General features: G+C 31.4%; 4 protein-coding genes across 5 annotated transcripts; 1 reads left to right on the top strand and 3 right to left on the bottom strand.

Annotated features, from left to right (window-relative positions):
- Positions 1-626: 626 nt before the first annotated feature.
- On the bottom strand, positions 627-2,684 carry Gr59c (Gustatory receptor 59c). Its single transcript, XM_085194337.1, has 4 exons — positions 1,967-2,684; positions 1,610-1,690; positions 1,145-1,310; positions 627-804 (listed from the first exon to the last, which is right to left on the bottom strand). The coding sequence occupies exons 1-4, from the start codon at positions 2,606-2,608 to the stop codon at positions 647-649; spliced, it is 1,047 nt and encodes a 348-aa protein (XP_085050463.1). The 5' UTR covers positions 2,609-2,684; the 3' UTR covers positions 627-646.
- Positions 2,685-4,112: 1,428 nt separating this feature from the next.
- LOC146534038 (ATP-dependent translocase ABCB1-like) lies at positions 4,113-12,585 on the bottom strand. The gene is made up of 19 exons (XM_085194690.1): positions 12,420-12,585; positions 12,004-12,175; positions 11,410-11,540; positions 10,961-11,185; positions 10,757-10,882; positions 10,371-10,574; positions 9,883-10,053; positions 9,428-9,614; positions 8,865-8,944; positions 8,533-8,691; positions 8,294-8,398; positions 7,279-7,440; positions 6,864-7,067; positions 6,529-6,770; positions 6,069-6,228; positions 5,540-5,734; positions 5,024-5,230; positions 4,570-4,716; positions 4,113-4,380 (listed from the first exon to the last, which is right to left on the bottom strand). Exons 1-19 carry the CDS (start codon positions 12,504-12,506, stop codon positions 4,186-4,188), a joined length of 3,159 nt encoding a protein of 1,052 aa, XP_085050816.1. The 5' UTR covers positions 12,507-12,585; the 3' UTR covers positions 4,113-4,185.
- Positions 12,586-19,010: 6,425 nt separating this feature from the next.
- On the top strand, positions 19,011-21,454 carry LOC146534039 (uncharacterized). The gene is made up of 3 exons (XM_085195075.1): positions 19,011-19,241; positions 19,404-19,632; positions 19,869-21,454. The coding sequence occupies exons 2-3, from the start codon at positions 19,420-19,422 to the stop codon at positions 21,318-21,320; spliced, it is 1,665 nt and encodes a 554-aa protein (XP_085051201.1). The 5' UTR covers positions 19,011-19,241; positions 19,404-19,419; the 3' UTR covers positions 21,321-21,454.
- An 820-nt stretch (positions 21,455-22,274) lies between these two features.
- Positions 22,275-23,362, bottom strand: LOC146534040 (uncharacterized). 2 transcript variants are annotated; one of them, XM_085195084.1, is made up of 3 exons: positions 23,230-23,362; positions 22,745-22,972; positions 22,275-22,343 (listed from the first exon to the last, which is right to left on the bottom strand). In XM_085195084.1, the coding sequence occupies exon 2, from the start codon at positions 22,967-22,969 to the stop codon at positions 22,745-22,747; it is 225 nt and encodes a 74-aa protein (XP_085051210.1). In that variant the 5' UTR covers positions 22,970-22,972; positions 23,230-23,362; the 3' UTR covers positions 22,275-22,343. The 2 variants fall into 2 exon arrangements, with proteins under 2 accessions (XP_085051210.1, XP_085051209.1); XM_085195083.1 differs by having other exon boundaries at positions 22,745-22,978; positions 23,230-23,355.
- Positions 23,363-24,094: the final 732 nt, after the last annotated feature.

Here is a 24,094-nt window from a genome sequence, read left to right on the forward strand (position 1 = left end):
CCACAAATGACAGGATAATAATTATTTCCTGATGTTTGTTCTTTTTTTTAATGATACTTAATGGGGCCTAAAAGAAATACCAACATTAAATTCTTTTTTGTAAATTTGACTGCGACTATTATATTATTTTCGTTTATTATTTATATGTTTGTCTATATATATAAAATCGAAAGGTCACTCACTCATCACGATATCTCAGAAACTACAAGTGCTAGGAATCTCAAATTTTGCATAGGAGTTACTTATAGGACTTAGGTGCTCGCTAAGACGGGAATTTGCAATATTCGATTTCTAAGGGGTTGTTTTTGGGGTCGAAGGTTTGTATGAAACTTCGTTACTATAAATGCTAGGACACTCAAATTTTGCATAGACGTCACTAGGACGTAGTCATGGAGACAGAAATTAATAATAACAGTTCACGCGGGTGAAACCGCGAGCGGGCCGCTAGTATTATATAAGATTGAATGGATGGATGTGACTTGTGACTGAGATCATGCTAAAGACAATGACTAAATCAAAGACATTTTAATTTTAAACGATTTATTGAGAAAAATGATAACAAAATATATTTTCACTTAAATAATTTCGAAAATTGACATTATTATTAAACTATTATATCATTGTGCATGTACCACTATACAGTGGTCTAACTTTGTAGGAGTATGATGGTATAAGTCACCACCACTGATGCTATTGATACCAGCAGCGGGTAATCGAGGCGCATGAAGTAGTACATGTGAAAGTCTATGGACTGTGACTGCACGAGGGACTTAAAATTGCTAAAGGCTGATAACACTTCATTATCTGTAAAATGTTAAAAAAAATAATTAAAAATGTAAACAAACGTTTAAGTTGTAATTTGATGGTTAGTAATAAATAAAATGTTATATTAATTGAGGCCGTTGTGGCGTAGACTTTTGAGGGTTGTGGGATTTAATTCTTCTGTCTTGTAGATAAAGAGCAGTGCGAAGTTCCACCATTTAACACGAATTGTGTTAAAAAAAGCTGGGTGGGAAGTGGAAAACGAAGTGAGTTGACACCAAGTTCTGTCTGTATACACTACTATATGAAAAAGGCATAAAGAAGCTTTAAGAGAGATTAAAAATATTGTGATAAATATGATGTGGTGTTAAATGCACATTACCGAGATTTTTATCAGTGATTAGATGGTCCAAAAGGAGAAGTATCCTTTCCCGCTGCCTGTACACGCGCTCGCAATGATCAACAAGGCTTATTAGCACTATGACGCAAGCTAAAGATCTGGAGAAAGTTGCTATAGCTGGATAATATCCAGAAGCGTAACCGGAATCCTAACCAAAATTTTATTTATAATTATAATTATAACAAAATTTTATTAATAATAAATAATATTTATCAAATCCCTCAAATCCCTTTCAAGTTTATTTCGGAATGATTAAAATTATTTTTTGATAGAAAATTTTATATAATGTTATCGGTCTAGCTAGGGGAAAGGTATTAAGATGATCCTTCGAAGTAAGATGATCCTTTGCTATTGCAGCGAAACTACAAGCGATACTTAGGTATTTAATATGTTGTTTTATGTTGTTAATGTTGGATCTGTTTACATTAATAGTAGATAAATCTTTACCTGAGATCCTAATACAACTAATACGGCCAAGTTGGTTAATCTGATAATGTCTATCAATAAACTTGTGTTATTTAGTAACATCTGAAACAAAGATGGGAAAGAAATTGATATTCACATAAAATATAGGTTTTTTTTCTTTCTTCTAGCTCACGGATCATGAGGAAGTCAAGGTGAAATTAATATATTTAGGTTTAGATCTATGACCCCTTGAAGCTTGCGCATAACTTAATTATAATTAATAAGAAAATAATTATCTTTAACTTAAGTTTTTTGTCAATTGTATTACTAACTTCCATTTCAAAAAAAATTAAACAGTCAGACAGAAACCAAATGAAGACTAGTAATTATTTTACTTACCCTAATTCCATACATTCTGTTAATAAATTTCACTTGTTCTATTAATAACAAATAACATCTACTTAGCGACTTCACTTCCTGTAGGTTGATATCGGAATTTACTTTTACTGTTCGTAACAGGCCATTGTTGACAACATGTGTGTCTCCACCATCGTTGTAGAACCAATTTTTTTTCGCAACAATATCGTCGACTCCCCCAGCGGAGTCCTGGGCACTCATATAGTAATCTTGGATGATATCACCCAAAATAAGCAGCCTAATTTCAACATGCATCACATTCACAGTAAGGTCTAAATTAGTTAATATTTTAATAAACATATAGACATATGATATTGAATATACAGTCGTTTGTATAAAACCAAATCCATTCACCCAAATTGCGTAATCAAATATGGTGCTTAAAAGCCATACAAAGAACAGAACCGCCATCACTTTCATCAATCTTAGTCGAATTGTGGAATATAAACCATTGCCAATCAAACGGTCAATACAAGCATATTGCTTAGTATATTCATAACAATATTCTGCACCGTATTTATATACAAAAAAAACATCCACTATATATTGACAAATATCGTATACCATTTGAATTATATCAGTATACATTACTGATACCAATATAGTTTTATATAAATATTCCATTTTGTAATACAATGTGAATAAGTTTATACTTCCGGTTATAAAAACGGGTATGGCTCTCTTCGTAACTTCTCGACATGGGTGTGTATATTTTTGTCTATTACTGTTTAATGAAAATAATTTAAGAATTAAATTTAAAGGAGCAAACGTATATACGATGTCTTTTATGTAATTATTATATTTAGAATCGTTTTCCATAATGTTTTCTTCTATGAAATAAAATAAGACTACACTTCAATATTTACAACAAGTTTTATCAAACAATGAAACGTGAATATGTGGGTATAATAGCTACCACCAGCGAAAGACTTTCAATAGAATTACTTTTTCAAAGTAATTTAATTTTAGTTCTACGGATATAGCGTGCATTTAATAACAGCGTGTTCATTTTTGTGTAGTATACAGCGTGTTATTTTTTCTTTTTTCTTCAATTAAATTATTTATATATGTATTTATTTAAATGTAGAATACTTTTAAGTTTATAAACTAAATAACTACTAAAATATACCTTTTTGGTTACATACATGTAGTTTTTTTAGCTTCCCGCGGTATCTCGGACATAGTCACGCACGTAGGCATAGGAAATCTGGGATCTTATAGTTAAGATCACTTGTACCCAGTGCCTTAAGGCACTTCCGTTTCCGATTGTCCACGAAGTTCTGGAGACATTGCATGTTGAGTGTCGGAACTCAACGACGACTGGCCTCTGGTATATGCTATGTCATAATTTTTATATAATATTTGCATATAGACGGCTCTTTTCTTTTTATTTTATTTATTTATTTTTTTCTGAGCAGCCTTTAAAACTTTTTACGGCACGCGAAATGTCGCGTGTCGTATAAAGTTTTATTCATAGAGAGGTGGCATAAAAGGTAATTTGATTGATTAGTTGCTTTAATTTTTAATATCGTCAAGTGTATTACGTGCCTTCTATGAAAAGCTTTTTACTTAATTAAATAATTTTATAATTGTCGTGACAGGGTCTGCACTTCCTATTATTATTATTACATTTATTAAAAAATCTAGATAAGTACATATTTATTTTCCCACATTTAAAATTGATAAACAAAAAATAGATAAAGAGGGTTAAAAAAAAAATAAACATATTAAACTATTGTACACCAAAAAAATGTTATTAAACTAAACCCAATGATTTCTTACGAGAACAAAACATAAATTTGAATGGTGCCTTGAACCTTATCCCTGTAAGAGATCTCTTCCAAGCAGTTGAATAGCAATCAATTTAGGAGAGTAGGCATAGTGTAGTGCAAATGGAATAAAAACAAATAAAATAAGAGGTTATAATTGAAATTTATTTTATTATAATTTATAATATTTTTAGAATTATAAGAAGCATGTACAATAAAAGCACATATTTTACGCTTAGTATATGTGAGAAGTAAAGATATAAGAAGTAAGATAAAGAATTTTCATTGTAATCTCCTTCAAGCAAACTTATATTATGATCTTTTATAATACTGAAAAGATAAACATAATTGCTACCAACTGTATTCTTTAAACATGGGTAGTTTTCAACTCTTAAGTTGCAAAAGATATTGCAAAAGATGCAAGTAGTCGTTTCACGAGTATCCTCGCCTGTTCAGATTGTAGTAGAGTCCCTGGAGCTGCACGAGCTGTGCGTGCGTGCCGCGCTCGGCGACGCGCCCCTCGTGCAGCACGTAGATGACGTCGGCGTCGCGCACCGTGCTCAGGCGGTGCGCGATCATCACGCACGTGCGCCCCGCCTTCGCCGCGTCCAGCGCCTCTTGTACCACCTGTTCAAGGAACACAATAGTTATTCAGTAATAATTATTTACTACAGTATTCAGCAGTGGTACTTAACTTTGGTCCTTACCATCTATCATTATTTATAGTTATATTATTACAGATATGGCGTGCTAAGCTGAAATTACCGTAATAAATGTGTAAAAGGAAACCTAATTTGATCTATATATATTTTTTACCCTTTCACTTTCTGTATCCAATGCGCTTGTTGCTTCATCGAGCAGCAACATTTTAGGCTTCCTTATCAAAGCTCTTGCAATAGCGACCCTTTGTTTTTGCCCTCCAGAAAGCTGTGTGCCCTTCGAACCAATATTAGTCTCGTAACCCTGAAAAAAAAAATAATAAATATACTAAATTTATTTTAAAAGATGAATGAGAAATTTTGATTATTTTATTAGTTATTTAAAAAAGTGTATTTAATATTTTCGTATAACAATTTCGATTTCAATTGAGGAAATTGGAATAGTGTATATTTTTTATCTTTAGTTATTTTCCGAAAATACAAATCAATTATTTCTCCATTCCTATTTATTATACATCACTTATGTATTTATAATATGATTTAGTAAACTAGGGAAGAACGCCTTTAAATATAAAACAAAACTTGATAGAGTTATTTAAAAAGGTGTGTACCATTGGCAAAGATGTGATGAAGTTATGTATGTTGGCTTGCTTTGCAGCTTCAATTATTTTATCCATATTTAGCGTCTGCGAGTTGTCTCCATAGGCAATATTCTCCGCTATAGTGCGGTCAAATAAGATTGGCTCCTGTTGTACGAACCCGATCGTCTTTCTTATATCAACGAGGCGAAGGTTTGGTAGGGAAATTTGATTTTGAGCCTGAAAATAAATTATAAAATACATTAATATTCTTATAACTATTTAAAGTGCTGATAAATATTATTACAATAATCATAAACAGCTAGATAAACATTCTTGAAAGTCTATATGAGATTATAATTATACTTTTATTCTTAAGTAAAGTAATAAAACGTCAATTTACTTATGTTTGGTATCGACTTAATGAAAGTAGTAAAATATTTCATTACAATTATAAAATAAGCAATCTCAAATTAAATTATATGCATTTTAGTTAGTTTCCATTAAATTCTTATATGTTATACCTATTAAACAAATGAAAATCATTACCACTACGCCTTCATCAGGATCGTAGTATCTCTCAAGCAGCTGTATGATGGTACTTTTCCCACAACCACTGGCACCGACCAATGCTATTGTTTTTCCATTTTCTATTTCTAAATCTAAGCTTTTTAGCACTTGAATGAGTGGTCGTGTTGGATATCTGAAGTGTATATTTTGTAAACTAGTCTCTCCGGTACCGCTCTGAAATATTTTTAAATAATAATATTAATAATAAAGAATGTGCAAGAAATAAGATAATTAAGTAGATGTACCTAGTGGGTACTAAAAACAAAAGCAATGAATATATGATATATATATGCAGTTTAAAAGAGCACAGGCCGCCCTCCAGGTGGACCGACGACCTTAAAAAGACAGCGGGAATCCGCTGGATTCAAAGGGCGCAGGATCGGACGGAGTGGCGAGAATTAGGGGAGGCCTACGACCAGCAGTGGACGTTGAAAGGCTGATGGATGGATGGATATGCAGTTTCAAAGAAAGGAAAAAGAGATAGATTTAAAAAGAGTTAGATACTTACGAAATTTTCAACCATGGGTTGTACTGGATCTGATATTTTCGATTGTCTATTTAATATGACTATAATACGACCCGCCGCCTTAATTCCTTTCTGGAAGTTGGGGGCAAAAGCAAAAGCTTCCGCCGCTGACGATGATCCCATTAGAAGTGTTTGGGCTGATCTAAAAATATTAAATAAAAAATTAAATTGAATTATTATTTTTTTAATGTAACTTGAATTTTAATAGTATTTTTTATCTTGTGTTTATTGTTTGTATCTATTAATTTGTGGAAACTTAATTGGATTGTGTGTCATCTTTTAAATTTGTAATGTTTCTGTATTTTGTATTCTGTTTGTTTCCCTAATAAAAATATAAATAAATAAATAAATATCGGTTAAACAAGTTAATATTTTTTTTTTCACACGGCCGTAGCCCCGCACGGGCCCACTACTATTTACGTATAACCACTGCTATACTCACTTTAGAATAATATCGTATTTAACTCCCTGGTATACTATAAGGTTGCCTCCGTAGAACAAAGTAGCGGAATATATAAAGTTGAAAAGTCCTCGTGAAAGGCCAAAAACGATTCCACGCCAATGTGCGGTTTTCTTAGCAAGAATAAGAGCAGGTAAGAGTAGTTTTGCATATTCATCAACAAATGCTTGTTCTCTACCTAAAGATGCAACAGTGCGTATGTTCGATACTGCTTCTACTGCAACCTGATATACAAACAAATAATATTTTATAAATTATAAAATAACATTTTATTTTAAGCAATATAAGCATTGATCACTAGATCATCACAATTTTACCTTGGAGCTGGACTCCATAGTTTTTGCCGTACCAAAAGATTCCGCTGTAACCATCCTTCCTTCCTTGTAAAGAACTGCAGCCACCAATGGTACAAATGCCAATGCTACTAATCCAAGACGCCATTCGTAGTATAAAGAAATACTGAGTGCAAATGTGAATGTACCAAATGCCTGAAGAACTGTCCCAATTCTCTGACCAGTAGCCTTTAAAAAATTAAAAAATATTTCATTATTGATTTAATAATTTTTATTCTATTTGATTTCACACGACTTTCATCTTTCGTAATTGTAATACACATAATCGTGACAGATGGGTACTAAAAAAGTTATTATAAAAAATTGATAGAAAATTAATTAAAAGATAAATTTTTAAAGTATTATTCTTCATATGATTTTATACTAAAAAATAACTTACTCCTTGAACAGCGGCTGCTTCTCCAGATAGACGCGCGCACAAAGCGCCAGTAGAGTTGTTTTTGTCATCGAAAAATCCAATTTCTTGGTTAAGTAATTTCTCAAATAGTAATTTTCTTAACCTGGCTGTTAGGTATTCACCAGCAATGCCATACATAGAAACCTAAATACAAAGGTCAGAAGCACTTTAAAAACACAAGGAACATTATGTACCTAAGTATAATTAATAAAATCTTTGATATTGAAAAAAGTCCATATTTTTTAAGTTTTAAGTAATTTTAAGAGAAACTCACGAAAATCATATACTATAATATTTATGGCTTTCTTAATTATACTTATTTCATCATATGTTATACTTTTTTTTTCAACAATATAATTTCAATCAAATTTTACTTATATTTGTAATTTTCTAATTGTATTTATTAATTTTTTGTTTAAAATATCCTGTATCTATACTAATATAATAAAGCGGAAGAGTTTGTTTGTTTGTTTGAACGCTAAGATCTCTGGATCTACTGGTCCGATTTACTATGTTTTTGTTTTGTATGAAAGCTGCATTCTTCAGAAGTGCTATAGGCTATATAACATTACATTACACATATATACTAATATATTTTAAAGTACTTTCTAATTTGACATGCAATTTATTCTGCCATGTCAATAACAACCGCTACACTACGCAACCGTTACCGCGACATTTTGATATTCATCCTTATGAAAATAAATATAATAGTCACTTTTAGCATTTTATCTAGATTGAAATTATAGTTTACTGTATAACATTCTAATAAATAATTAAGGAGATGTCACTGATTCGAAATGACCTAGCCTACGGGCGGCATAATATGAGTATGACCGACGCGAAAATATTCTTATAGTTCAAGCTGGCGTAGCCGCGTCCGGGTCCACTAGTACTTTAGTATATGTGAAATTTTAGAAAGTATATTTTTAAGCACGTGCGCATTCAAAAAAAGATATATTATTGAATTGAAAGTTTAGTATAATTTTTCGCATACCATGAAAAAGTTAGTAATTCCACTAAATACACCGACTCCAACATATATAATTGCAAATCTTCGCACCTCAGCAAACACTGCGTCCGTATCTGGATTAGATAGTGCCTATGGAATTTAAAACATTAAACAATTTAATATCTATATGTATATATAAAAGAGGAAGTTCCCACGACGTAACTGCCGTTGATTTAACATTTGAACCATTTAGTCAATTAATATTGTAACAAATTTAGACTTACTCCAACAAAATCTCCAAGAACTACGGCTAGTAACGGCATAGCGAAACCACTGATGAGGGAACATAAACTTGCAGCAGTAATCGACTTCCACTCTGGTGCATTAAGCCTTATGATGCGGGTAAAGGATGTTTCTTCTATTTGTTGTGGTGGTTCGACAGCCTTTAGGAAAAAAAAGATTTAATTTACGTTGCGTATTTGTTTCACGCATTTTGGTGATGTACGAAGAACCTCGAATTTCTAATCTTTTGATAACTTTATGGGGAAGTTCGAGATCATTTTATTTTAATAAATATAATAACCACATGTGTGACACAAAAAAATATTATACGCACTTCTATTTTGGTTTCTAATTGTTCCTCTTCGTCTTTTTCGCTTTGGACTGACACCATGCGGTTGATTTTATTGTTCGTTTCTAGAAAAGAATATAAAAAAATTACACCTATTTTTTTAACATTATTATATGTTCTCCGCCAACGCAATCTCTCAAAAATTGAACAGTAAGAAGTGCAACAGAGTGACTTAACTCTACCTACACTGCTATGAGGAATACCGTAGAAGCTAAATGCAGTGCGGGCCACATGCATTTTATCTAATCGGATGGATTCAAAGCACAATGTCCCTAGAATTTACTTGTGTTTAGACTGCCTTTGCTCCACACATTTTCAATAGTTTTAAACGAATTCAGATATTTATTTGTAGAGTTATTAGGCTTTGGTGTAGTATAGAATACATAATGAAAATTATATACGAGTATAGTTTAATTACATAAGGATTCCGCTCTAACATTTTCCCCATTTTCAGATGGTTATGGATTTGATTTCCATTGAGGGGGAGATTACATACACCATTCTTGTTAATAAGATAAAAATACAAAAGTAAATTCAAATAAGAATACCGTTTTCGTTCATGTCAGGAGACGATTGCAGCATCACCATATCATAATAATGTCCCTTTTTACTCATCAGCTCTTGATGATTACCACATTCAATTACATGTCCGCTTTGAAGAACATAAATCTTATCAACGTTTCTGATAGTAGTTAATCTGTGCGCCACAACTATCGTCGTCCGACCTTCTGAAGCCTTAAAATTTTATTCAAAGTTATCATTGAATACATAAAAATAAATGATACTAAATGTCATTAAATAAATAAGAAAAGGTTTCTAAAATTTATATTGTTTGTAATTGTTTTGTATTTTTTGTCTGTCAAAACATGGATCATCTCAACTGAGTTCTCAACTTCACGTCGTGACTTGAATTTTGGTGGAAAGCGGAGAATGGTGTGTGCTGATGTCTTGCTTTGAAGACCTCTTTGCTTGTTACATATAAGATAAAAAAAGACAGTCGTACCTTATCAAGAGCCTTTTGAACTTTGGCTTCAGATGAAGTATCTAAAGCACTGGTTGCTTCGTCCAACAATAAGATGTGAGGGTTTCGTACAAGAGCTCGTGCTATAGCTATCCTTTGTTTTTGTCCACCAGATAGAGATGCCCCACGCTCTCCCACTAAAGTGTCGTATCCCTTAAATTATTTAATGATATGTATCAAATTAATTATATTGTTTTTTTGTAAATTCCGTTAAAAGTATTATTATATTTAAAAAAATAACATTTTTTATACGCGAAAAGTTTTATATGGAAATAGTACCTACTTAAGTCTCACAACTTATTTAGACGCCAGGGGCACACGCGGCTGGTTGTGGGTTCATTTCCTGCCTGAGGAAATAAAATATTTAATATTTTCAATTACTCGCTTTGATAACGAAGTGTTTTAACACTAGGTTCCCAGGATCACTCTGCCTACTTTTCTATATGTGATGTGATAAAAAAACAACTTACTGAAGGCAATTTCATAATGAATTCATGTGCATTTGCTTGTCTAGCGGCCGCTTCAATATCCTCATCTGTGGCATCTTCTCGGCCGTAGCGGATGTTTTGTTTGACTGTGGTATTGAACAACACAGGCTCCTGGCCGACGAGACCTATCTGCGCCCGCAGCCATCTTACTGATACTTCTCTTACGTCATTGCCATCTATTGAAACCTAGTTATTATGTAAAACATAGATTAATATGTTATTTAAATAGTTTTGTATACTTTTAATTACACCCTAAGCATTAGTCTAAAGACTACTGGGTGAATCGGAACCATCTTTTGTTTATAATCATATTTTAATAATATCCCGAAATACAATAGTTATAATAAATTTAAAATAGTTAAACTTACGCTGCCATTAACAGCGTCGTAGTATCTAGATAACAGTTGAATAATAGTAGACTTGCCGCATCCTGAATGTCCGACCAGCGCGACTGATTGACCTCGCTGTACACTTATATTTACACCATTAAGGACCTAAAATATTTTATAATATCATTAAATCGTTCTATTTTTTCAGTATTCTCAAAAAAAATCTATTTTTAAAATACTTACAGGAACGTCTGGTCTTGAAGGGTAGTGAAAGACTACATTCTTAAATTCTATATTTCCTTCAATTGTAGAGGGTGTGAAGCCTCGATTTAAAAACGGATTAATATGTGGTACATTGTCAATCAAGTTGAAAATCTGTGCACCCGCCCCACGTGCTACTCCAAACACCTCCATAAGTGTGGAAGATACACCAAAAGCAGATGATCCCATCATGACACCGGACAAAATCTACAGAAAGAAGGTTGTATGAATAAATTGATTAATGAAATTTGATTACCTACTTAAATAAATCCCAATAGTGGGAAACGGAAATATCTTAATGGTCCTAATCTAAGTGTTAGCACTATTTTCCCAACCTCCCTGTGTTAACCTGTCATGTGCGGAATACAATGTAGAACCAAAAAAATAATAGAAAAAAAAATAAGGAAGAAAAGAATTATTTATCGACTTACAGCATACATCGTATCTACGTCGTAGGTATTAGGTTCGTCTACCATCAGTTTAAATCCAAACCATAAGGACAACGCATAGGCGCAAAAAATGCATAAAAACATTACACCCATAGCTGCACCATTTAAATAAGCTAAAAAATAAGCAAAAAATATTGTATGATTAAATGCGTTGTTATAATATATTTTTAAAATACATAAATAAAAAATAATTAATCAGCTTCACGCTGAATCCCGCATACAGCGGGGTAGGACGAGGGAACTTATTGTTAAGACAACTCCCCACTTTTTGTCGAGTTTTCCCAAGCATTGCGTAGTGAGAGTGGCAGAACTCAACGCCGGGCTTTTGCTTTGGTGCAAGCGCGAAGAAATAACAATAATAAGAAATAATAAGTCATTCCCTCAGGGGAGATCGAACCCACAACCGTCGTGTTACAGTCACAACTGTGTGCACCACCACGGCCTCAATAAAGTCCTAAAATACATGAAGATAAAAGTCGTTAATTTTTTTCCCCAACTCAATTCTATAAAAAAAAATATTCTATGATTACTATCTCACTAGTGCATATTTGATTATATTTGTGGTAACTTGTTTACCTTTTTTGATATTGACATTTCTTGCTTCAGAAAGATTTTCTTCATATCTTTCTAATTCTTTTTTTTGACCGCTAAACGCATAGACAGTTCGAATTGCAGCTAGTGCTTCTTCAGCTATGACACCGGCTTTTCCTGTTGCTACAGCTTCTTTCTTAGACATCCTTGATGAGATCTATAAATATCATTTATAATAGGTACATAATGTTGAGGCCAGTCAGATTTTCATTTTTTATTATAAAATTTATGATATCTACATTATTATGACCGACATATGAAACTCCTAAACTGAGTTACTAACAGACAGTGGCAGATATAGAAACATGAAATTTGTCAAGTATGGCAGGTTTACTTGAAATTCCTACAAAACGAATGAATGAAGTTCGGAGCTCATATAAGGATATAAATACGATACTCACCCATTCAGCAAGACCAACTAAAAACAACGTTATTGGAAACGAAATTAAGCAAAGTAAGGCAAGTTTCCAACCCTTGATAAGCGCCATAACAATGGCACTGACGAACGACGCCTGGTAAAAAATAAACGTTGCTAGTTTTTCTCCTATTCCGTCTTCTAATTTAACAACGTCACTGAAACAGAAAAAAATGAATGATTTATTAAATTGATTATTGTATTTAATAAGAGTTTAATATTATTTTATATCTGCTGTTGTATTTAGATAGAATAATATACATATATCTAGGTCAACATTTTTAAAATTTCGAATTGAAGAAAAATATATTTTTAGAAACGTATCAAAAAATACGTAACGGTATTTGAACCCGCACCTCTTGGACATCTGGACATCTGACAAATAAGCCATACGGTCTCATCAAGCTATGTCGGAATTCTTATACGCTTTGTCACAATTTATTTATGTTGTTATATACCTACTTTAATTTTTATTCCGTGTACTGTTATTATAGAAATGAAACTCACTCTGTCATTTTAGCAGCAAAATCCCCTGTTTTGTGGGTGTCAAAGTATTCAAAATCTTGATTAAGAGCTGCTTTTAGATACTCTTGACGAATTCTGTATACCTTTTATTAAATAATAACAAATATATAGATTTAGTATCATAATAAACTATTCATAATTTATTAAATATTGCAAATGATCATTACATCAATGAGATAGAAAAAAATTATTTGTACTTCATTAATTAAGGCATGTTTTATGAAATAAATAACTTGAATTTTAGTTTTTAGTTTCAAACCTTTAAATATACAAGTACTAGTAATATATAACATAGTGTTATATCTAAGCTTTTATACATGGAAAATTCTATCAGCAATTATTTCAAAAACATATTATAGGGAACCATATCATACCTGATTATATGCCGCTATATTCATAAGTACTGTAGCAGCATACGACAGAACTACTAAAACTGCACCTAATATGCTGTTATAGATAGCAAATTTTTTGACGGCATCAAGAAACATTTGACTTTTGGGTTGTCCTTCTTGCAATGATACACCAAAGTCTACCATACTTTGTAATAAGGATGAAAATAGAAGACTGTCTACAGGAGTCGAGCATCCGCATATTATAGAAAATAATATTGCTAAGAATATGTAGAATTTGTCCATTCCGGATGCGTATCGGTACTAAAACACATTGTAATTTGAAATTATAAGATTCACTTATTAATAAATTATGGTAAATGTGAGTTTAAAAGAGTATTACGAAGACTTACCAGCGTGATGAATGATACACTTGGGACTTCATTTGATTTTTCATCGTCAATGTTACTAAAATTAATTGAATAAAATATTTAATTTATATGTTTTTTCACAATGTGGTGTCTCTGTTTTTTAAAAAATGTAAGGAGAGTTTGTATACTAGATACCGCAACAGGTTATGGGGTCGATTTCCACTCGCGGCGATTTCCACACAAGGAAAAGCGCATCCTCCATCCAAAGACGTTGCCCAAATTCTGGGGCCTAGCGTGTTTTGCCACTCAAAACCCAAGACTCCAGAATTCGGTAGAAAGTGGAGACCAGAGAAGTGTCTTAATGGGAACGGAGTGTCTTAACACTAGGTTCCCAGGTATCCTCTGTCTTCTATGTGCAGGAAACGTGTAGCAAAAAAAGATACATAATATTATTATTCTAAAGCAGTAGCATAACAAGTGTAATTTAAACATGAATGACAACATGCTAAAAAATGTTGAATAACATGAACACTTCTCGTGGACGATAAAAGATAAAAGTTATTAAAGAGTAATTCAACGTGGGATCACTGAAATATAAAAAGAAAGAATCTGCAAAAAATAATTAAAACCTATTCGATGTATATTATGACGAAAATATATTTCGTAATTAAATGTTTGCTCTCATATAATTAACTGTACTGTTGCCAGGCGTCCCCATTTGAGCCCGTTTAGAAAAGAATATTTTTTTTATTGAAATTGATATTTTCGAAAGTTACTTCCATTTACAATAGCAGTGACTGATATGGTAACTAAAGTTTCATAGTGTCGTAGGTCCGTTTCCGTGGACGTCATGAGTCCAGGAATTGCAGGCGCCCACTAGTTTAGTCATAAAGTTTGCTACAAACATACCTGTCTTTGTCATTTTCTGATCCATTTTTTGTAAATTCCACATTCGATAAATCGTTTACAATATGACTTTTCTTTCCTTTCTCTTGAAAATCCTTCATTTTTATACCAATCGTTTAATATAGATCTATAACACTTTTTAATAAAAAGTTTTTTTTTTACAATTTTGCAATGACTTCACCACTTGACCGACTTGAACGGTTCAATCTCCTTTTTTGTAAATCACCATATATTTATATGCTAGTGAATTACTTTATCAGTACCATATACTTACATGTTATAATCTACGCATCTTCGTGTTTTTAATTTCTATGGAGAGGACATCCTTTTAGAGTTGCTTGGTACGTTTTATTTAAAACACTTAATAAATCTAGAAATAAATATTTGTTTGTTATATCAATAATTGTTAGTTTTTTTTGTTTTAATTAAATATTTCAAAAATAATGTTCTAATGAAAAACTATTTTCTTAAAGAAATTGTTCAAATATGTTAAGCAATATATTATTTTAGCTTATTAGATTCTTATGTGTTATTTTAGCTTGAATCTTTGTTTTATTTATCCGTTTTTAGGGTTCCGTACCTTTCATTTCAGAAACGCTTGGAGATATCGAGTTGAAATTTAAAAAATACCTACGCCCCCATGATTTCCTGAAAAAAAAAATTCTTACATTTACTTTAAAAAAAGATGTGGCCGTTTATATCGCAGAAAACGCGTATTTCGACACTATCAAGGGAATCAAAATTCATATAGAAATCTGAAAACTATACATTTGTGGTAAATCCTAAAAAATTATAGCCTTAAATTCTTCACGCTGTATTCCGCAAATAGAATAAGTAGGATACCCGGTGCTTATTATTAGCTTATTGTTTAGACGCCTCGTTCCATATTTTCCACTAAATTTTGAATATTGAATGGCCGTTATAGCGGCCTTCAAAATTAGATAAGTCTCAAAAGTAAGTCGGACGGCCTTTGTATGCTTAATCTCTAAAAATTAGATAAATCAATATTATTTTTTAACCGACTTCTGTAAGAAAAGGAGGTCATCAATTCGACTGTTTTTTTTTTTTTTTTTTATGTTTGTTACCTCATAACTTTTAACTGGGTGAACCGATTTTGATATTTTTTTTTTTATTTGAAAGGTATAGCTTTCCGAATGGTCCCATTTTTTTTGGTCCATTTCTGACAATGGTATCAATGAGAAAATCACATAAGTCTTAAATTTGCATTAGGCATGTGCGCGACTAATAACCGAATAACTCAATATCGCGCCAACCGATTTTGATGACTCTTTTTTTATTTGAAAGGATACACTTCAAGGATAATTTGGTGAAAGTTTGGTTAGGTTCCGATTATGGAATCCGGAGAAAATTGAGAAAGTTTGTTTTTTTTTGGTAAATAATTGATTATACTGTAATAGTTACAAGCAAAAACTTTTTAAATTGTTGTCAGAAGTGAGATTCCTGATGGTTGCATTTCTTTTCAACCAACCTCAAAAAAGAGGATGTTCTCATTTTCAACCAACTTCAAAGAAGGGAGATTCCCAATTCGCCCGAATACTTTTTATGTATGTTCTTGTTAATATACCAAAATGTAGCTTTGCACAAAAATAATACCTAATTAAATGAAGTTTTACATAGGAGAATCACAACCACTCGTTGAGAACCACTACCACCACCAATCACCACTCGTTTAAGAAGCATCATTTTAAGATCTACCCATCACTTAAAATCATAAAGTAATTATTTTTTAACAAAAAGAAAAACCGACTTCTAACAACGAACTAAAAAGTGAAAAATAATTTTACAAAGATTTTATAATTTTGAAGTCGGTGTCGAGCTAATGCTACAACAACCTTACTGCAATATCTAATTACTAAGCCTGTTTGTTTTACTTGGCACCGACTTCAAAATTATAAAATCTTTGTAAAATTATTATTCACTTTTTAGTTCGTTGTTAGAAGTCGGTTTTTCTTTTTGTTAAAAAATAATTTTTCTTCAAGCACCTTAAGAATTTTTAAGTGTCATTATTTTATTTGCTTGTGAAACAGCAATATATAAAATAATTATAGGTTTTTAGGGTCATAATTTGTTCGAGGCCGTCGTGGCACATGCGTGTAACTTTAAACGCGACGGTTGTGGGTTCTAGTCCCACTCAGGGGAATAAAATATTAAGTATCTTCATTTCTCAACTCTGGTAGAGTAGAGTGACCAAGGGCAGTAATAATGCATCTAGAATCCCACGGAAAATGGGAACGGAAGTGTCTTTAAGCGAGCAGAAAGAGTTAAAATGATCTTCCTCAGATCTAGGGAGTGGAACAGAGTAATTACAAAATATAAAACTCTTGGTAAAAGGGTCCGTTCCGCCTAAGCATTATCCGCTCATTTCCTTTTGCGGTAGAACCCGGACTTAAGACCCATCGGCAATGCTATAAATATATAAAAGAGTAAAAGCTCACACTGCAATCACTATTACAATTTTGTTATATATATCTTTTAATTCGGACGAAAACACAAATGCCTAGTTTCTATTGACATATTCATAAAAAAACATGCAAAAAATTACCTAGGTAGGTACTAATGATAAATTATATTTAAAAGTGTAGCTTTTATAGTAATAAAGCAAGGAACGTGCATTATTTCTGAGATTTATAATGCACACCATGTCAGAACTTTGTTTTTACTAGTGGGGCTCGAACCCGCAACCATTGCGTTTTGCCGCCAAACGTTAACCCTCTTCGCCACGACGTTCTCAAATTTACCAACTTCTTAAAGTTTGAACTTAAACACACAAATATCTACATCTAGAATCTCTATATTAAACAGAGAAAGATCTAGTCTCTATAAACTACTTCATAATATTATTGTTTTTATCAACGTTTTATCAACATTTAAAAATAGAATCATTTAAATTTCTTTTCTGTAGGTAAGTGCCGTTACGTTTTTTTTGCTATATTTAATCTTAGTCATTATTAATCTAGATTAGTACATTATAAAATTCTTCCGTTACTTTTCGTGACTGCCAGACAACCCATAGATGAAATTAACGCACTTAAAAAGTTGAATTTTGGCTTTTAGGTTAGTTGGAGAGTGTAGGGAAGCACTAGGAGAGGATATGTGGAAAATCCTAGAGAATCCTTGATAATAGAGTTGCGTGCGACGACTAGTCAATAATATTATTACAAGTACCTAAATATATTTTTTTAAATGAATATCAACACGCACTCAAATTTTAGGTAGCGTTTTATTTCTTTCTTTTTGCTCTTCTCTGTTATTATTGTGAAATAATAACAAAGTAATATAAAATTTTCTAAGAATAGTAGTATAAATCTTAATAAAAGATGAGACGAAGGTGAGATATGAATTAAAAAATAAACGTGTAAAGGTGACTATTTAAATGTTTGTTTACACGATTACTCATTAGTCATAATCATTGTAAGTATATAGTGATATAATGATGACAATGACAAAAAACACTTCAGAAATAATAGGAAATGATTTAAATGTACAAACATTTATTAATTATTGTCAAGTGACGCGCGCAATAAAGATTAGCGATATCCAATATTTTTATAATATTAAAATGTAAATACATTTTAATTATACTACAACCTATTACTAACAATATACTAATACTTCTACAAATAGAATATATTTTTTAACTAGCGACCCGCTCGCGGCGTCGCCCGCTTGAACTACCTGACTATTCATTTAATAAACAGAATTGACTGACAGACAAATGTGTTGAGGTCAATGAATAATTAATTTCTCTCATTCAGAAATAGAGTTAAATGCTAAATTATTGATTTGGGTAAGGATTTATAATATTCTTTGTAAAATAACTATAATGCTCGCATATTACAAAAAATGTCTAAATCTAATCGAATAATCTAATCGAATTCAATATCGTAATCGAATTCAAAATAATTAATCGAATAAAGTAATGAAATATCGAATCAACAATATTTAATTGAGAACTTCCTCCCTGTTTTGAAAACTGGTTAAAAATACAGACTTATCACAAACAAATATAGATTTATTATAAGTATAAGTATAGATATGGATTGCAATATATTTGCAGGCAAACTCATACCTTGAGTTCATTCAAATGCCGATAGCTTTTGTTTAATGAAACTATTGTGATGAAACAAACTTTAGATGTTAAGTTAAAACAAAGCAATTGGAGAAAGTTTTAAGTAAATCAGTTCAGTACTTTCGGAGATAAACGTGATTATACATATAGACAGACAAGCAAGATGTTCAAAAAATATATTTTTGCTTTCTATTATTCTTTTTAAGTGTCCATCTATCCATTTCAGACAAAATTAGTAAGTGTACAGACAAAATATTTTTACTGTTTTATTATAAGTATAGATAAGGCATTCTGAATAAAATATTTCATTGGTTATATCTGTGGTTGTGTAAGAAATTTTATCTACATCTGTATGGGATGTGAAAACGTAATTTGACAGATCATTGGGAATAGTTATTTATTTATTACTTACTTTGTTAGAAACGCCATAATATTAATTAAAGAACTATTTATGGCTTATTAAATATAATTCTAGATTCGTTAATTCAATTGTATGAAAAGATAGAAAAATAGAATTCTTTAAAAATAGGAAATATAACGAATGTAGTCTTATGTCTAATGGTCTAATTTTTTAATTTCTATTAAATGTAAGTAAATGTTGATTTATGAAACATAACATTGACATCAACAAAGAAATGTTATATAAGTAAAGCCTAGTGTTAAGACACTCCGCTTCCCCCTTTCCGCCGATATCTGAAGGCATTGTGGCGTTAAGTTTTATACTTGATTTTTTGAATTGTATGTTTCAGACTCACAGAACTCATAATGGGTGGTTGTCGTTGCTCTTATCGAAATTGTACTGTAAGAACCGATGGCAAAACACACATGTTTCATTATCCTGTTTTCGAGAAAGTGAGATGCCACCAATGGCTTGTAAATGCACAAAGGCTAGATTTTCTAAACCTTAAGGTATCCCAATTGAAAAATCGAGTTATTTGTCAGCACCACTTTAGAGAAGAGTGTTTCATGAACTACAAGGTACATATAATATTGTTTAAATATATAATATTTACTGTCTTAGTATCACATTACAATGTACTCCTGCCCTGCACACAGCAGGGTAAGCAGATCGAACCTAGTGTTAAGACACTCTGGAGACTCTATTCTGGAGATATAAAGTCTTAAAATTTAGTTTTTTACATAATCAGCTTACATTTACAATGATATAATATACTTAGTCATATATAAAATAAACACAGTTTTAATCATTTCAGAAAGACAAGCTCACATTTGAAGCAATACCAACAGAAAATGGACCTTTTTGTGATGCCAGCAAATTTAAAAATCAATCTAAAGAAATTGTTAAAGCATATTCAAATGTTATACTTTTAGAAGATATAGAAAATGAAATTTTTAATGATAAAAAAGCCAACTATTCTATAAAATATGGAGATTTCTTAACTAACGGAGAACTTACAGACTCATCAAGATACAATTATGATATAACTCTCTCGCACTCTTTAACTAATTCTAAACTTGATCAAAATAATAAAACAGATATATTTAAACCATGCTTAACAAGATTATCACTGTCTTCTAAATCCATAAATAAAAGCCCACCTCAACCTATGCTTGTAGTCCCTCCATATACAGACTTAAGTAATCATTTAAATGCAGGTAATGAAATCAATCAAGGTTTGGGGATAACTAATACTGCCCAAACAAACGAGATAAATGTAAAACAAAGTAACAACCAACACAGCGATTTCCAAAACAGTGTTGTAAAGAAAGAACCTAAAGTCAAAATTCTATCAGCAAAAAAGATTCAATTAAAATGTCCGTTACCAGTAGTGGGAGAATTTAAGAAAGTTTCTCCATCAACCACTTTAAATTTACCTAATAAATCAAATATAAATATTGAAGCATCTAAAAATATAATAAACTTTATAGAATCCACTAATTTAAAAGATGAACCATTTCAACCAGTTGCTGTTATATCACAGGAAGTAGATGTTAAACCATCAAACAACTTGGAAATCTTAGAGGTATTAGACATACAATTTGATAGTACTAATAATAATAAAACAAATGAAACTAATGCTGATGTTGTTAAAACCGAGGTTGTTGACAGAGTAAATCAATCTATTGAAGCACCTAAAATTCAATCCTCTCCAAAGCTTCAGAAATTAAAACCAAAAGTCACTCCTGAGAGAAGTGCAATCATAAAAAGAAAAAGGAAATTTAATATGAGAATGAAAGATGTATTAGAGTCTTGTCTTAATAAATTAGATGATCCTGTCAGATCTGAAGAAAAATCACTTCTTAAACCAGTAGTAAAAGAAAAGAATAGTATAATTAGTTCTCATTTAGCTAAAGACCAAAACCTGCCTAATATTCAAGAATACACTCTGGCGTATTTAGATGCTAGCATGAAAAAAATGGAAAGAACATTATTAAATAAAATAGAACAAAACTCGCAAAGAATATTGGAATTAAAAGATACAGTAGGTGATACGAAAAAGAAGAAAGAAGCCAATAGAAGGAAATATGTGAATGCTCAAACTAATACAAATGAAGAATGTTATAAAAAATACCTTTATAAAGAGATTTCGCAATTTTTAACTGAAAGTTCATGCAGCCTTATATATGAAGAGCTTTTTGTAAATAAATTTACATTGGATCAACAGGCGAGTCCTCAAAGAAGAAAACGCAGAAAATGTGTATGACCAATATAAACAATATCACTTCTTTATAATGTAATAAATTCATTGTTTATCTTAATTTTAAATTATAAATAAATGCTTTTAAATATTTGTACAGGAAATTTACAAAATTAAATTGAATATGGATATTGTCTATCATTCTCATTTTAGTATAAATGTTCTTATTAGATACTTCAAACGGCACTGTCTTAGTAGATTTTATCTACCTACCCCGCCAATCATGTTCTTAAATTTTTGATTATTGAATATAGCTTTGTAATGTTAAATAACATTTGTATCACACTTATTTATTCATTCAGAAGGTAGGTTTAGAGGTACTACCTACCTATCATTTGAATTAACAAGTATAAAGACAATTTTATAACAAATTATGAAAAGAGCAGTGAAAGCAAATTATTTCGATTAGGCAGGTTAGGCACTAAAAAAATTGTTAAATCCGTTTAATACGTCCATATTTATATAAATTTCCATTTTCCCAATTTAGTCATGATAGATACCCCCCCCATTATGTACTACTGCTATAAATTAAAAGTTAATTTTTCCTTAACCTAGTTAATAAATTGATTGACATTAAGACGTTTTTAAACAGCAGTACAATATTTTTAAATCCATAGGTATGTAATCTTTTCATAGATTTCATTTAGACTAATTCATAGGGAGGTACCTAAATTTATGAATGAAAACTACAGCTCAAAATCAATCTCCGACTCGAGTGGTTTATAAATACAGGCCTAAGTCTTATAATTTTAACTCAATCGATTTTATTTTTAAAGGTCTCAAATAAGATTGTGTAACACAAACATATTTATTATAATTTTTAGTACAGATTAGATGGGACGCAAAGTGATAACAATAAGTTTTAAAATTCACAGTGTGTGTAGTTGATGATTATCAATTTATTTATTATATCTTAAAATTAAACATTGGCTTAATTAAAATAGGAAATAAAACATCATCTATCTTTAGAAATTTTATTCTCTTTACATGAAGGCTAAGCTTCAAATGCTATGCTTCGATGTTTTACACCTGTAAAAGAGAAAAAGAATTATATCAAATATCTAATTGTTAGCAAGTATATTATATAAATATTAAGTATTCAATTCAACCAATATTAGTTCAACATGCAAAATAAGCTTTGATAAAACCCTTCAAACTATGATAATTTATCTAATCTTGTCCTTTTCAGGACCGATGTATAATTTATATTAAACTAAACTATGGCGATTTTCATGGAGCGTGATTGTAAATTTGTTTGGGGAAATTAAAATTTTCATTTTCTTGTTATGGTAACAAGAAAGCATCGCGTTGAGTTTCGCCATTTAACACGAAGTCTTGAAAATTTTGCGGAATATCTTAAAAGTTATCGCTGCTTATATATGTGCGATATATCGTGAAGCAAATATTTTTTTTCTGAAAGTGAAACTCACCTATGGTGTCGGTGCGGCCATTGCTACGGATGTTAACTGAGAGACAATGCTTCCAGCCACAAGGTTGCCGTAGTACGACTGAGCACCTGCGGCAATGCTCCCAGCAGCAATACCTGAACTACCGAAGCCCATCATGGGGGCCACCCACGCGGCTCCAAGCCCCCCGGTGCCATAAATTATAGCGCCGCCTAGTACATTCACAGCTAACGCCGCAAGCAACCCCATTTTCTGAAATTGATGATGCGAATAATAAGTGAATATTGTTTTTGGCGATGTAATTCATGACAATTTTATACAAAAAACTGCACCACTACCACGCAATTACATTGTAATTATTACAATTTACAAGATGGCGAACAAGAAAATTTAAGAAATACACTATTTTCTTAATATATTTTAAACTAATGATAAAATTTATAGCAAAACATGCACAATTACTGCAAATTGCAAAATATATTCAGATTAAAAAGAATTGTGAGTAAGACCTGATGCACTTGTTGAAGTCACAAATGTTGGAAGAAAAATATGGCGCTGCAGGTTGTGCTCTTATATTTATAGACTAGTGTAATGCTATGCCTGAATAATACGTCAATAAAAGACGGGGAATTTTTTAGAAAAGTTGCCAGGTTTAATAAATGGTTTATTTGTATAATTGAAGTGAAAAACAGCTTATTAGCTATATTAGAATTATGAAGTGAAAAAAGTTTTGAAATTAAAATTTGAAAATTATGTAAGTACAATAAATTTGCAGAAAAAAAAATTTTTTTTTCTTTCTCCCATATTTCTCCACTTTTAATCTTACAAGGCCCCTAGTGCCTTATGTGGGACAACCACTTGTATAATCTCTGCGGACGTAACAATATTAGTACTAAAACCCTTGGAAATAGTGTATATAAATCATTTAGTGACGTGAAACTTTAGTATGCATAACGAAAATATCAGGCCAAACTCATTAGATCCTCAGCCTAGTACTAGCCAGTGGCACATAGTCACCCATGAAACCCTATGAGTTAAAGTTTCAATAATAGAGCTACAATCTCTGACACTGAAGTTAGATTTTTTTCATAGCTGTAGTTACTATATAAAAGAGTTTGGATGTACATTTACAAGAAGGTAAGTAAGGCTCAGTGTACCATATACGGAGTAGAAATACAAATGTTGGTTTTTTGTTAAATATTAGATTATACATGTTTTTTTTGTAGTCTTCTCTTAATCCTATCCACCAACAACATTATAAGTATGTATATATTTTAACACCATGAAAACAAATGGAACCTTCTAGAGTTAACAAATCTAATATTAGCTTATATTATATTTGGCGGAAAGTGGGGAACGGAGTGTTTTTATATT

This window comes from Heliconius melpomene, chromosome 12, assembly GCF_056956725.1.
Source record: "Heliconius melpomene rosina isolate 202511_hmr_F chromosome 12, ASM5695672v1, whole genome shotgun sequence".
Classification (NCBI taxonomy): domain Eukaryota; kingdom Metazoa; phylum Arthropoda; class Insecta; order Lepidoptera; family Nymphalidae; genus Heliconius; species Heliconius melpomene.